The sequence below is a fragment of the Vigna unguiculata genome, chromosome 4, assembly GCF_004118075.2.
Source record: "Vigna unguiculata cultivar IT97K-499-35 chromosome 4, ASM411807v1, whole genome shotgun sequence".
In the NCBI taxonomy this organism is placed as follows: domain Eukaryota; kingdom Viridiplantae; phylum Streptophyta; class Magnoliopsida; order Fabales; family Fabaceae; genus Vigna; species Vigna unguiculata.
The window spans coordinates 5534795-5549855 of record NC_040282.1 but is presented as its reverse complement, the minus strand read 5'-3'; the positions used below and the strand labels follow the sequence as shown (position 1 = coordinate 5549855).

The window sequence follows — 15061 nt, the reverse complement described above, 5'->3', positions numbered from 1 at the left end:
ATGTGATGAACAATATTATATTAAATAATACAGAATGTTGTACTCTTTTTCCTTCACTAGGTTTTTATCCCAAAGGGTTTTTCTAGTAAGGTTTTAACGAGACACATTCTTTTATCAATGGACACTCAAGGGGGAGTGTTATGAATTAATGATTGTCCATTGATTTGATACATTTACTCATATGATTGATGCTCATATGATTCATTACTTTTATGTAAATATTTGTATTAACTAAGTTGATTTGTTTCCTTTATGGATTATAAGTCAGTAATCACGATTAGGGGATCATTAGGCCATGATTAAGGAGCCCTAATTACAGGCCCACGCTGGAAACTATAAATAGGACCTAGAGGTAGGTTGGTAAGAATCTTAAATTCACATTTATTACAACAGTTACACTTATCGACCGATCGGTCCCCAAACTGACTTAAGCATCAGAGTCTTTTAGATAGGTACACCGATCGTCTGTTCAACCGATCGAACAAGGAAGAAAATTGCGTGGAGTGTAAGTTTCAGCAAATTGCTTGGAGAGAAAGTAATGAGGAGAAAAGAGTAAAATTTGAGTGGTATTAGTAGGTGCTTGGTCCCTACACCTGAAACATTTTGGCGCCCACCGTGGGGCCGAGCAGTCGCCTACAGACCTTATACCCTTATGGTGACCACAAGAAATCGAACAAGCAACGCAGACAGAGGAAAGATGGCACACGATCAAGCTGACACGAGAGAGATGATTAGGGCGATACAACAGAGGATGGATGAGATGCAGAGAAACTACGAAGCGTAGATGCACGTTCTACGAGAGGAGAACGCCGCCCTTCGGCGAAAAGACGAAGCCTTCCCCTCAACCCCCACTGTGCCCGATCCGCTCTGACTGAGTAGGGTGCAGTAGCATCGGGAATTCGAACGGGTGAAGAGCCGACTCCCTATCACGGGACCAGAACAATCGCAGCCTGCACGGGTGGAGAGGATGCAAGCATCAAGGGGGAATGCTTCCCACACGATGGCCGAGAGTTTCGGGGCCAACGAGGGGGGTCATCTTTCCAGGCAACCGATCCATGCCTCGGGGAATTTTCCCTTCACTCAATTCATACTGAAAACCCCCCTGCCCAAGAGATGGAAGATGCCGACCTTCGACAAGTACGACGGCATGACAAACCCCGACAATCACATGCTGGTGTTCACCCACCAGATGATGCTCCATGCGGTGAGCGACCTGATCTGGTGTCGCGTGTTCTCAACCTTCCTAACAGGAGAGGCATTGGAGTGGTTCTCCAAGCTGTCGACCAACAACATCGACTTCTTCGCCACTCTGAAAGCTAGGTTCAGCACGCAGTTTGCCCCCCTAAGGCCGGCCATACTGACGGTGGACAACTTGGTCAACATCCACCAGGAGGATGGAGAGTCGCTGAGGAGTTACCTCGATCGGTAGAATCGCATGTCGATCAAGATAAAAGACCTCAGCGATGAGATAGCTCGGCACCACTTCTCGTACGGTCTGCAGCCGGGCGTGTTCGCAGATAAGATAAGCCGCAACTCATTTGCTTGATTGGGTGAGAGAGGTAGGAGTGTGAACTTCTTGCCTTGGAAGGAGAAAGCATAGGTGTTAGCATGGCCATCATAAAAGACTTTTCTATCAAATTGCCATGGCCTACCTAACAAAATATGAGTTTCTTCCATAGGCACAACATCACATAACACCTCATCTTTAAAATTTCTAATTGAAAAGTTAATGAGGACTTGTTGAGTTACTTTAATGTCTTCTTTCTTAAGCCATGATAGCTTGTAGGGCTTGGCATGAGGGATAGTTTTCAAGCCAAGCTTGTCCACAACCCTTGTGCTAGCCACATTTACACAACTTCCATTATCTATGAGGAGGGGACATAGTTTGTCTTTGATATGACACCTTGAATGAAAAAGGTTTTGTCTTTGAGAAGGGTCAAGTTCCTTGGAAACTTGTCTTAGTTGGTGCCTTATCATTAACAATCCACCTTCAATGGGTTTAATCCTTTCACTTGAAGAAGATGTGTGGGAAGAAGTACTTTTGGGGGAAGGGGGAGAAGAATGTTCACTCTCTACTTCTTTTTTAAGGTTTAAGGCCATGGTTCTTTTGGTGGGACAATTTGAAGCTATGTGCCCATATCCCAAACACTTAAAACATTTTATAGAACTTGTCCTTGTACCTTGAGAAGAATTAGGAGTTTCATTAGAAGGCCTAGACGAATTAGTCCTAGGAGGTGGGTCTTTGGAACTCTTGAGTGGTGATTTATCATGTTTTCTTTCTTTATCTTTCCAAGTACTAGAATAGTAGTCATTGTATGAACCACTCCTCTTGGCCTCTTTTTTCTTTTGCAATTGAGTTTCAACTTTGATGGCCAAATGTAAAACTTTATGAAGAGAGGAGTACTCATATAACTCTACTAAATCTTGTATGTCCCTCCCTAACCCACTCACAAATCTAGCTACCTTTTCCTCTTCACTTTCAAATTGGAGTCTTACTTTTAGAAGCATAGACTCCATTAACTTGTAATATTCATCCACACACATGGACCCTTGTTGAAGCCTTTGGAGCTTCAAAAGAGTCTCCCTCCTATAGTAAGAAGGAACAAATCTAGCGCGCATCAAATTTTTAAGGTCCCTCCAAGAAGTCGCGAGTGACTCTTGGTTAATATTGTCCATACATAATTGATGCCACCAAGTCATGGCATAATCCTCAAACTCTAAGACTACCAAATCTACTTGCTTTTGATCACTAACTACATGAATGGTAAAAATTTGGTCCACTTTTTGTTCCCACTCAATGTAGATGTTTGGGTCATTTTCTCCTTTGAACTTAGGAATCTTTGGAGTTTGCTTCTCTTGTGATGGGTTGCGCCTAGAATGCCATTTTTTCCTAGCCTCTCTTTCTTGCTTTTTAGCTTCAAGCCTTTGAATGTGCTCTTGGATTCTTAGGTCACTTTGCTCCTTGTCCTTTCTCAATTGTTCAAAGGCCTCCTTCCTAGACAACTCCAAATCCCGAAGCAATCTCATCAATGTATTATTTTTGTTTGGAGTAGGTGCATTTGATGAACTTGCCATGATTCCTACAACAAAACACTCAAAGCCAAAACAAAATAAATGAATTAGGTGTTAGACAACTTGAAAACCAAGACCAATTCCAACCCAAAATGTAACCCAAGTGTTTAGATCACTCTCCCAAAGTAACAAGGTAAGGCTACACTCAAAACTCCTCCAAAGGAGTGAAGCAAACACTTTTAAAAACTTGTTCAAAACCTTTCAAATGCAAGACAAGTGATTGGCCACAACATCCCAAGAGTTTCAAGAAAAGAAAACTACTAAGACAAAACAAAGAACACCTAGTGACAAACAAGAAAAGCACAAAAACAAGAAAAGCTAAACTCTAAAGAAGAAAAGTTTGAGACAAAACTTTTAACAAGACTAAAACAAGAAAAAAAAACACATTTTAAAGACTCTATGGAAAGCACTTAACAAACATCTTCAAGTCTTAAATCATGCATACACCAAGAAAGATCATAACCAAGTTAAAGCATGGAACTAATTAGCCAATATCACCCAATTCTCAAGTATGAAAAACTAGTAGCATAACACCTAGTGAAAAACACACTTTTAGTTCACCAAGGAGCAAGATTGCTCTCGGTTTTTAGGCAAATATTGGTGCAAAATTTTCTTCTTTCCACAACTAGTTTCATAAAATGGTGAGAAAGAGTTTTAGGTGGCTTGGACACTTAGTTCCTCAAGTTTTAGGCCAAAATCAATTTCATGGAGCATACATCAAGCAAGACAAAGTGAATGCAAGATTCAAATACTTGGAAAAACAAGAATAAGAAAACTTCAAGTTAACATATGACTCAAGCAAAAGTTAGGCACATTTAAAGACTCAACATGACATACACAAGACACAAACATGTAGCTATCATGCATTTAAACTCATAGATTTGAGGCTCAAAGACTAAGCATCCAAAGACATGTTATCCAACCACATTTAGGAGCTTAAAGAGGTGCAAAAACCGTAGCCAAACTGCCACAAAAGAACCTGAAAACGCTGATTCACGTATTCTTGGCAGATCTGACCTTTGCTCACTAATTTGATCATAACTTTCTCCACAGAACTCCAAATGCGTCGGTTCTTTTTTTCTAGAAACTAGACTCAAGGAGCTTTCTTTTGACACCAAAAACGTAATTTTTGGACCGCTGAGCTGGTGCAGTTTAATATTTTAAAATCGTGAACAGTTTCTGCCAGCACTGTTTTTATGTGGACCATTCAAAGATAGCTACACAAGACAAGGTTAGAACATGAAAACACCATATTCAAGATAACCTAGGCTCTAGATACCAAATGATGAAGGATTAACTTGTTTCTTTTTAACATTATTGAATATGGTGTGAGTTGATTAAGAAAGCTAAGTGAAATCCCCACTGGACATTAAGATAGCATGCTATCTAGATGTGAAGGTTCCTTTCACAAAGCTCAAGAGAAGAAGATGATGGATTGATTCAAACAAAAAGGAAATGGAAAGCACATAAACCATAGAAAACCAAGAACAATTAAAGGAAGAAGAAAACATAAAATGGAAAGGAAAGAAATGGTAAAAATGTGAGAAGCACGCCACTACAAGGCTAGGCTAGAAGCCATGACAACCTTGAAGATGAGTGGATGTGTGCCGCCACTTGCTATGCAAGATAAGGCTTAAAAGTATTCACTCCCTAAGGAGGAAACTCTCACAAATGGTTGAGACACAAGAGTGTTTTTACTTCAAAATGTTCAATCCTTTTACATGTCTAGGAGCACCCTTATATAGAAGAGTTTAGGGGCCTCTAAGCAAATAAAAGATACCTAAGGATGTCTCTACAAAAACCTAACCCTAGCTTCTAGAAGCTAGGTCAAATAAGTTTACAAAAATGAGAGACAAAAGAGCCAACTATGTGTGTGCAAGGCTAATTTCGTTCTAGCACAAAAAGAGACAAAGAATGTGTCTCATATGTCTCCAAAAAGTGGCCAAAGTGTGCTAAAAACAAAGGAGACCAAAGGTACATAGGTACACTTGCTTCATTGCTTTTACTTTATGCTTTATGCCTTTGCTTTACTCTCTCCTCCACATCATTTATGCTCCCCAATCACCATGCGCCACCTAGCATTGCTTTCTTACTTTTAATTAACCTACAAAGCAAATAAACATAGATTAGCATGTTGGCTTTAAGTCAAGTCAACTATAGTCAACAAGTCCAACCTAGTCAAAGGTCAACAAGTCAACTAAAGTTGATTCAACTAAGTCAACTTAGGGAATCAAAAATAACAAACACAAATGAAAGGGATGAAGGATTAGTGAACTTCCTTTCTAAACATGCTTAGTCTTCTTAAGCATGTGCCTTCATCCTTGGTTGGGGTCAATCCTTCATCAAGAGATGAGGGAACGAGCGGCCAAGTTTATTCAGATAGAAGATATACAGGAGTTTAGGGTGAAAAAGAGAGAGAAGGAAGATGCAGCTTCGCACAAAAACGCCCCCTGACCGAGCAAATCACTGTTCAGCCCAGCGAGAGGAAAACGCCCAAGTTCACAATGTATACCCCCTTGGTCGTCCCTCAGGCAAAAATCTTGTAGGAGGCCTTCAGCACTGACACACTTCCAGCTCCCAGAAAAAAACCTCCACCCCCCGATGTCAATGGCAACAAGTACTGTCAATACCATCGAACGATCGACCACACCACGAAAGAATGCCACACGCTCCGAGATAAGATAGAGGAGTTGATCCGCCCTGGACACTCAGGCGGGCTGCAGCCTCATCCGCCGAGTCCTCGGCCCTGTGTCGAGTCTTTGCCTGAGCCATGAACTCAGCATTGGACATCGTCATGCGAGCCATGATATATGCAAACAAGCAAAAAATTTAGATAAGTTAATAGCGACCCCTAAGACGATCGGGAAGATCAGAACAACTAACCATAAATCGCCCCAAGTAAGTTTGGGGAGCGGAGACATTTGATCAGCGACCTCGGTGGGATCTTGTCGGGAAGAGTTTTGAGAACGGCAAGATTGGCCCGCTCGGCAGGGGTCAACCGGTCCTCCGCTTAAAGATCGACTGGCGGGGGCATCTGTGTCCAGTAAAGGGGGAACTTCGATCGATCCTCCTCATCAAAAATAAACTTCCTGCCCCGACCGGGGATTGAGACCTTGAAAAAACCGGTCTTAAAACCCTTGTACGAGGCAAGGTAAATGCTGAACAAGCTTTTGTTCACCCCTAGGAACGAGACCCAACCTTTGGAAGCAGTGGGTCGGGTCTTGTAGAAGTGCAGGAATAACGGCATGGTGGCAGTCAGACTGACCACTCGGCAAAGAACGTCAAAGGCCTGCATCGACGCCCAGGCGTTCGGATGTATCTGCGTGGGGGCGCACCTGATCTCCCGCAGCACCACCATTTGCCAGTCAGCAAACGGCACGATCAGACCCAAGTCATGGAAGAAGCAAGCGTAGACATAGAAAAAATCCACCTTCGCTCCCCCCTTGCCATGGCACACCCTTTCATTGCCCGCGCAGACCTTTACCCGAAGGAACCCGTCTTCAACCTCGTCTCCAAAGATCTTGGTCCGCTCCACCAGATCCCCAAGGTCATTTCCTCATCGAAACCTTATTTCATGGGTACGTGGCTCATAGGGTGCCCAGTCATACCCCTGCACGATCGGCAAGTTAGCTTCCTCCCCCTCGTCGGCGACATCAATGTTGATCACATCCCCACTCTCCTCTGGAGCGTTGGTTTGCTCCACCGCCAAGTCGACCGGCTCCTCGGTCGGACTACCGTTATTGTTATGTACATGAGAGCTCGTTGAAGATGACCCCCCACCGAGCGATGTTCCTACCTCGGACGAACTAAACAGGGCGGAGACCGACTTGCTGCCCCCAGAGACTTTGACTGCCCCACCGAAGGATTCGTCTAAGCTCGACCTGCTAGAAGCCATTATTACCTGTAAAAATAGAAAGACGATCGGTGAATCGGGTGGAAAGAGAGAAGAAAGCGTGAAAATAACGACAGCCACACACGTCTATTTATAGAAAGGTCCCAAGGACACGTGGCAGCACCAGAGCCAAACGATCACACGACGATCAACGGCCCAGACATCGCGACGCTTCACCTCCTACCTGACAGGCACGACCCACGAAGCAAAACAATTGTCAGAGAAACCCTTCGGCCCATCGACATAGCGGTCTTTGTGAACCTTCTCGCTTCACCTTCGCCATCGCTCAAGGCTGGGAGGGCTTGTGTACTGTATAGACCATCAGACCATCGACATTGCAAGCCCACTGGTCCATCGAATAAGGCTGGGAGGGCTTGCATACTAAACAGACCATCGGTCGATCGGCCACATAAATGAAACAACCCATAAAGGGGAACATCGGTCGATCGACCACACAGATGAAACAACCCATAAAGGAGAACATCGATCGATCGACCACACAGATGAAATACAACCCATAAAGGGGAACATCAGTCGATTGGCCACATAGATGAAACGTGGACCTATAAAAGGGACCATCGGTCAATCGGTCGCACAGATTAAATGCGTTTCATTACTTAAGGCTGTTAAACCAAAGGTAACCCGCCTGGCCAAGCGACCATCGGTCGATCGGTCAAACAGAAAACCTGGACCAGTCAGCGGTATTAATTAAAATTAAACAAGTTAGTAATCACGTTTAGGGGATCATTGGGCCGTGATTAAGGAGCCCTAATTACAGGCCCACGCCGGAAACTATAAATAGGACCTAGAGGTAGGTTGGTGAGAATCTTAAATTCGCATTTATTATAACAATTACACTTATCGACCGATCGGTCCCCAAACTGACTTAAGCATCAGAGCCTTTTAGACAGGTACACCGATCGTCTGTTCAACCGATCGAACAAGGAAGAAGATTGTGTGGAGTGTAAGTTTTAGAAAATTGCTTGGAGAGAAAGTAACGAGGAGAAAAGAGTAAAATTAGAGTGGTATTAGTAGGTGCTTGGTTCCTACATCCAAAACACATAGTAACATAGATCATCACAATGTAATTTGTTTAATCTATATTAAATTAATTCCAACAAGTATCTATCTTATAAAACTTATTTCAATGTCGAAAAAAGATTTAACATTTTTTGTAAATTGATGGTTCAAAGATGGATTGAGATAACTTGTATGTAAAGTTATGAGCTTTAATAGAATACAATATATTTTATTTCATTAAAACATATTCTAATATATTTAAATATTATTCTAATCAATTAAAATTGCGAGATCGTAAGATTTAGATTAAAATATGTCTTTGGTTTTTATTTTAGTAGAAAAATATCGATTTTATCCCTTTATTTTTATTTGTTCGATTTGATTTCTATTTTGAAAAATTTGACATAATCAAATTCTTTTCATTAGTAGCGTGCTAACACTTTTAAAGATGTGTCAAGTGTTATTTTGTGGTTTCTTTTGTATGTTTTAAAATTATTTATTTATTTTATTAAAATATTTTAAAAAATTAAATGTTTGCCATGTTTCAAGCTGACATCATGTCATGTGTAGGGATGTCAACGGGACGTGTATGGTACGGGTAGTAGCTCCCCCGTACCCTACCCGCTAGATAAATATTTGTCCCATACCCGTATCCATATCCGTCGGGTATCCATTATGCAGGTACCCGTTTATTTTTTTCATATCCGCGGATATTCACGGGTACCCGCGGGTATTTACAAAATTATTTAAAAAATAATTTAATCATAAATTCAAATATAAAAATAAAATACATCACTGTCATAAATTTTAAATAAAGTTCAAACAAACTCAAGTCCATACAAGTCCAAATAATTATAAAAATAAATATAAAATGACGTTCAAACACAATGAAAATTCTTTAATCAGTGTTTTGATTAACAAACCCACTTTCTTTCTCCAATTGATTCCTGAAAAATAATCAAATAATAAACCTCAACTACCATATGCCAAGTATTCTTATTTTGATTCCATCATTTGACAATATAGGGTTTGATGTATATGCCCAATTTCAAAGAAGGGAAATAGAATAATGTCAAGGAGTGTGTTTGAAAGAAGACAATGTACCAATACTTGAAGCTGGAAGAACCAAGACAGAAGACAAGACAAGATGTGCAACTTATATATATATATATATATATATATATATATATATATATATATATATATATATATAAGGGTATTTTTTTGAATTAAAGTTTAGCAAGTATGTGTATCCACGGTATGGATACTATAATACCCGTATCTGCCCCGTTAACATGCGGGTATCAAAAATACCTGTACCCGCGGGTAGCGGATATCCATTTTTAATATTCATTTCCTATCCATTACGGATTTTATCCACGGATATGCAAATACAAATATTTTTGACATCTCTAATTATGTGATAGTGACACTGTGATGTGGCAGTATCACGTGATATTATTACGCCACATGTTATTTTCTTATTTTCAATCCCTATATTTTTTATTTTATTACAAGTTAATTTTAACTTTTGAAAAAAAATAAATTATTTCTTTCCAAATTAAAACTAAATTTAATTTTTGTATAAATGGTGTACCGTTACATTTATTAAAATTGATATTATGCATGTTAGTTCCCACCGATTCATTATCAACAAGCCAAATTAAAAACGGATAGGTCACATCGCTGGTCAAATTAGAAAATTAGGAAGTCATGCCTTAACCACCACTACCTACATAAACATAATTACATAATTTACCTAATGGAAAAAATCTATTTCACTCTTTCATTAATAAGTTGACCAAAGTTCCAAAGATCATTATGAATAATTTATAAAATAAGCCAAACCATATTGAAAAAAATAAAACCAGCTAATTTTGACTCGTTCTATTTAGCTCAAACTTAAAATAAAGTTATTTTGAATTGACCCAATAATTCCAATTTTAAAATGTAAATAATATATATATATATATATATTTATATATTAGAAAGTGTATATTAAATTATTATTTGTGTTTTAAATTGGGTGTCTATCTTTCTTAATCGGGTAACTATAGGTTTCATAAATATACTATTCAATTTATGATCGTTTTAAATAGAGTAATGATACTTGACATTCTACATTTATTTTACAACATATCGTAAGAATAAAGCAATTATAAAAAAAAAAAGTGAATTTTTGTAAAGGAGACGAAAAAGTAAAAGACAATGTTAAATGAATGTTTATGAATGTTAAATGATAATTCTTTTATTTAATTTGTGGGTCGAACTAGAATCGATAAAAGTAATATTTAAAAAATATATAATTATATTTAAAATATTTATTAAGAAAGAAATCATATAGTTGTCAGATTTTGAACTCTATAAAAATAAACACTAATTCCCAATTTGTTTCTATATTTACCCTAAAAAAGCCAATTTTTGCCAACAGCAATGTTGTAACGTCAGTGTTTGGTATGGTCTTTGGTGTGTTCTCTCATCGCCACCTACTACGTTTCAGGAGTCCACACAATCAAATACTTCTTTGTTCAATTCCCACCCACCAAACCTTTTCCAATGCTTCAATCCTCTCTTTCTTAAATCCTTCTCTTTTTCTCTTTTTGTCAACTTTCCATAACCACAATTCACTTTCTCTTTGCTTTTCTTTCTTTCTCTCCAATGGAGTCCAAGCTCCTCAGAATCACCCACTTCCCTCCTTCCACACCCACATGCGTTTTTCATCCCACACCTCGCAGGGCTTCGATTTCCTTCAACCCCACTTCGGATTTTCTTCCAAAGACCAATCTTTCTTTCCGCCCACGCGCTGCTTCCATTGAGTAAGAGACGTTAAATCATCTGCATTCACGTGGGGTTTCGTTTTTAATCTGAAAGTTTCGATTTTTTTCATTTGGGTGTTTCTAATTGAAATTGTGTTTAGAATTCATGATCAAGGTTTGGGATTCAATGGGACTTGGGGGGATCAGCAAAGAGGAAAGTGCATGATGATGGAATTGGGTTCCTTGTATGTTCTTGATCAGTCACGTCAATGGTCTTTTTTTTTTTTTCTAATTTTAAGGTTTGCTAAGAAGGGGATTCAAACACTTTTTTTATATTATTACTTAAGGTTGTAATTTTTTGACTAAATTTTATATTCTTAATACTGTTTATGCTTTCCTCTTCATTGAATATTTTATGAATATATTATGCATGGATAGTGGGATTTTTTTTCATTCTACAGTAACTAAAAATATTACATGTATAACTTTCATGATGCATAGACATAAAATTGATATCTATACTTTTTTATGAGTTCGTATTTTATACTTTAATAATGGTGAATTTTTATTCTTCTTTTGTTATGCTTTCAATTTTGATTGGTTGTCAAGAGGGGATGCTGAGGTTGCAAGTGGTGTCTTCCCCCATCAATTTTTTTCTCTTTTTTATATTTTGTTTAGTCATGTTTTAAATTTACCCTATTTCTTCTGTGTAGATCAGTGCCAACAAAGAAAAGAATTGATGAGAGTGAATATCTGACCCTTGATCAGATAAGGCATTCTCTAATTCGTCTAGAGGATAGCATCATCTTCAGTCTCTTGGAGCGATCCCAATACTGTTACAATGAAGATACATATGATCCTGATGCCTTCTCCATGGATGAATTTCATGGATCATTGGTGGAGTACATGTTGAGGGAAACTGAGAAGCTTCATGCCAAGGTCTGAACCTACTCTAAGCTTATTTTTTATAATCTAACTGAATGTTGCTCAGGATGTGCATCACAAAAAAATCTGTATTGAATTTCTTCTACCAAAAGCATCCAACCTATCACTACCAATTTTAACAGTCACAAAAATCTACCCTTTTGCTCAATTGATAAGCTATTTTAATTGTTTCTTCCAATCATATTGTCCCCAAATTTTATTTCATTAATGGTTTGTAAATTCATGCCTACTTTGTTCTGTGTGCATCCAAACTTTCATCTGCAAATCCAACTGCAATAAATCTTGTCTCTCATTTTCAAAATATTGATTACACTGACTGAGTTTCCATTCCACTGAAGGTGGGCAGGTACAAGAGCCCCGATGAGCATCCATTCTTTCCTGAAGGCCTACCTGAACCAATGTTACCACCATTGCAGTACCCTCAGGTACGGAATATTCCATAGCAGTAATCAAGTTTGTACTGTTAAGATTTTCTGTTTGCTGCCAAGTTTATTATGTTCACTTGCACTGAACTACACTTTCAGGTAGATGGAATAACAATGTGTAGAACTCTTTGAATTCATCCTTTCCAAGTCCATTCGTATCACTAGTAGTGATATTAGCTGTGTAGGCACAAAGATGACATGTCAATTACTCGATTCATGCTTTTTATAGAATTTTAAAACTGATCGAAACTGACTTATAAAAGGTTAATTGTAAAGAAACAGTTCCTTATATAGAAGTATAATATCTGTAAGATGTGTTCCTTTTTTATGAACTGAAATGACAGTTTTCTCTAATCAATAATGATGAAATTGAAACATTGTAGTTACATGAAAAGGGAAAAAGTGTACACCAAGTTGAGAAATGTCCATTCTATAGTTCAACCCAACACGTTTGTGCAGTAAAGTTAATTGTAAAACAAGTGGAAGGAAAGTCAATTAGCTATTAACTGTTTAATTCTTTCTGTGCTTCTTATGTGTTTAATGAATGTCAGCTTTGAAATACTATGTGGACCATGTCCATGTACCAAAATAAATTGGTGCTGTATAATGTGTTAATTGCTTCTTCTCTGAATTTGTGTCATGTATGAATAGGTGTTGCACCCTATTGCCGAGTCAATTAATATAAACGATAAAGTATGGAGCTTGTACTTTAGAGTTCTCATCCCTCAAATAGTTAAGCAAGGAGATGATGGTAACTCTGGATCTAGTGCTGTTTGTGATGTAACATGCTTGCAGGTACACTTTATTAGTTTCCTTTTAGTTGAGTTCATATCTAAGTTCAAATGGTTTCCAGGGGTTGCACAACATTGTATTTTCATTTATTTTACTTAGCATTCAGTTCTATTATATATGAATCTATCTCTACCATCATTCATATCTTTTTTATTTACTTTTTGTATTTAACCTTCTAGTACATGGGCGCCTTCTGGGCTGTGTAAATCCCAATTGATTTGATATTTTTGAAAAATTTTCACTGTAATGAAGAAAAAGCAGACCCTCATTAAAATAAGCTAGTGAATTATTTGGAGGAAATTATTATAGCATGCAAGTTTCTTTCTAAAAAATTCATCAATTTCACTGCCTCAATTTTAGTAAGTTGAGATTGTATGACAATTTCTGTCTCTTATATTGATGGAAACTTGTGATTTGTTGTGACTGCAGGTTCTTTCAAAAAGAATTCATTATGGAAAGTTTGTAGCCGAGGCAAAATATCAAGCTTCTCCTGATGCATATAAGCCTGCCATTTTAGCTCAGGTACAATACAATTTGTGTTACTTAGTCATTGGTTATAGGAATTCATACTATCAAATGTAAATCTGCTTCACAATGGAAACATTTTATACAATTAGTGATAAACAAAATCATGCTAATTTTTGTGTCACAAGTTTTTTTTTGTTCATGTATAATAAATCTGTTTGGTTTCTGGTAAGTGGTACTGATTTTGATGGAAATCTGCTTCAAAGTGGAAACATTTCATTATAGTAGTCATAAACTTCTGGTGCTAATTTTCATGTCATAAGTTTTTTGTGTCATGTATAACAACAAATCTGTTTGGTTTCTGGTAAATAGTACTACCTTCTATCTCATTTATAAGTATAAAAAAGTCTAAGTTCATACAAGCTAAGAAAATCAGTTAGTTTCATTAAATTTTACTAATTTTCTGATATTCTTAAAATTTCCTTTTCTTAATCTGGCAGGACAAAATTGTACACATGATAATAATACAACCGAATGTTAGGAAAAGTATCAGTAAATAGAGTAAAAACAGTTTGAATTTGCTTCTATTTGAGAGGAAAAAAAGTTATTTGGGTTAAGAATGTTTTTGGTCCTCCAAGTTTCAGTGAAATTTGGAATTAGTCCATCTTCGAAACTTTATACCAATTTAGTCCTTTATCCTTAGAAATGCGTGGATTTAGTCCTTCTTACCAAATTTTGTTAATATTTGAGTTAACATTGAAGCGAAAATCTGTCAAACGGTGTAAACAATTCAAATACTATCATGAAATGCGCTTGAAACCTTAGATAAACTTAACACAATTGGGTTAAAATGACTAAATTCAAGTTATTTTTTGGTTATAAAACAAAACAGAAGGAGTACTGATTTTGTTGGACATGCTTACAAGTTTCAAGTGTTTACAACCTTAGTATATTACTAAGTGGCAATTTTCAAGTTGTTTTCATTTTTCTGTTCACATAATGAACTTGTATTATCTTGGTGATTTTTCAGGACAAAGAAAAATTGATGGAAATTCTTACATATCCTGAAGTAGAAGAGGCAATAAAGAGAAGAGTTGACATGAAGACCAAGACTTATGGGCAAGAAGTGATCATAAATTTGAAGGAACAGAGAACTGAACCAGTCTACAAAATAAATCCAAGTTTGGTTGCTGATCTTTATAGTGATTGGATCATGCCTCTGACAAAAGAAGTTCAAGTTGCTTATTTGTTGAGAAGGTTGGACTGAACATAACAAGTACATTTTCAATCACATTGTTCATAGGGTATTATATTTTCTAGGAAGTGATACTCTTAATGGGTAATTTTTCTTTAATCATCCCTACAAACTTTAGCTATTGTAATTATAACATGAGGAATTTGATTTTGGATTCTTATATAATAATTGATGCTATAGTTTATGTTGTTTTTTCTTATCTTAGTTATATTATGGTGAAAGAAAGAGAAAAATTAAATGCTTTATGTTTCAATTATATATTTTTCTTGAGAGATGACAGTTTCCCTGTTCTTGTTTTTGTGGACTTTTCTAAACATCAAATTTTCTGCCTACTATATGTCTAACATTGGAAAAAGAAAATATAAATGATGTTTTTCTTTTGTTCAATTTGAGAGAAGATCAAAGGGAAAGAGGAAAATAAAAAAGAGAAATTTCTTAA

General features: G+C 37.3%; 1 protein-coding gene across 1 annotated transcript; it reads left to right on the top strand.

Annotated features, from left to right (window-relative positions):
* The first annotated feature begins 10415 nt into the window (after positions 1-10415).
* On the top strand, positions 10416-14806 carry LOC114180952 (chorismate mutase 1, chloroplastic). The gene is made up of 6 exons (XM_028067245.1): positions 10416-10800; positions 11454-11679; positions 12024-12110; positions 12762-12905; positions 13332-13424; positions 14398-14806. The coding sequence occupies exons 1-6, from the start codon at positions 10643-10645 to the stop codon at positions 14632-14634; spliced, it is 945 nt and encodes a 314-aa protein (XP_027923046.1). The 5' UTR covers positions 10416-10642; the 3' UTR covers positions 14635-14806.
* The last annotated feature ends 255 nt before the right edge of the window (positions 14807-15061 follow it).

What these genes read in the sequence shown, in the direction of transcription:
- LOC114180952 (XM_028067245.1), top strand. Translation starts at nt 10,643, where the DNA reads ATGGAGTCCAAGCTCCTCAGAATCACCCACTTCCCTCCTTCCACACCC. An exon ending in CTGAGAAGCTTCATGCCAAG is followed by an intron (nt 11,680 to 12,023) that starts GTCTGAACCTAC and finishes ATTCCACTGAAG; the next exon opens with GTGGGCAGGTACAAGAGCCC. An exon ending in AGCCTGCCATTTTAGCTCAG is followed by an intron (nt 13,425 to 14,397) that starts GTACAATACAAT and finishes GTGATTTTTCAG; the next exon opens with GACAAAGAAAAATTGATGGA.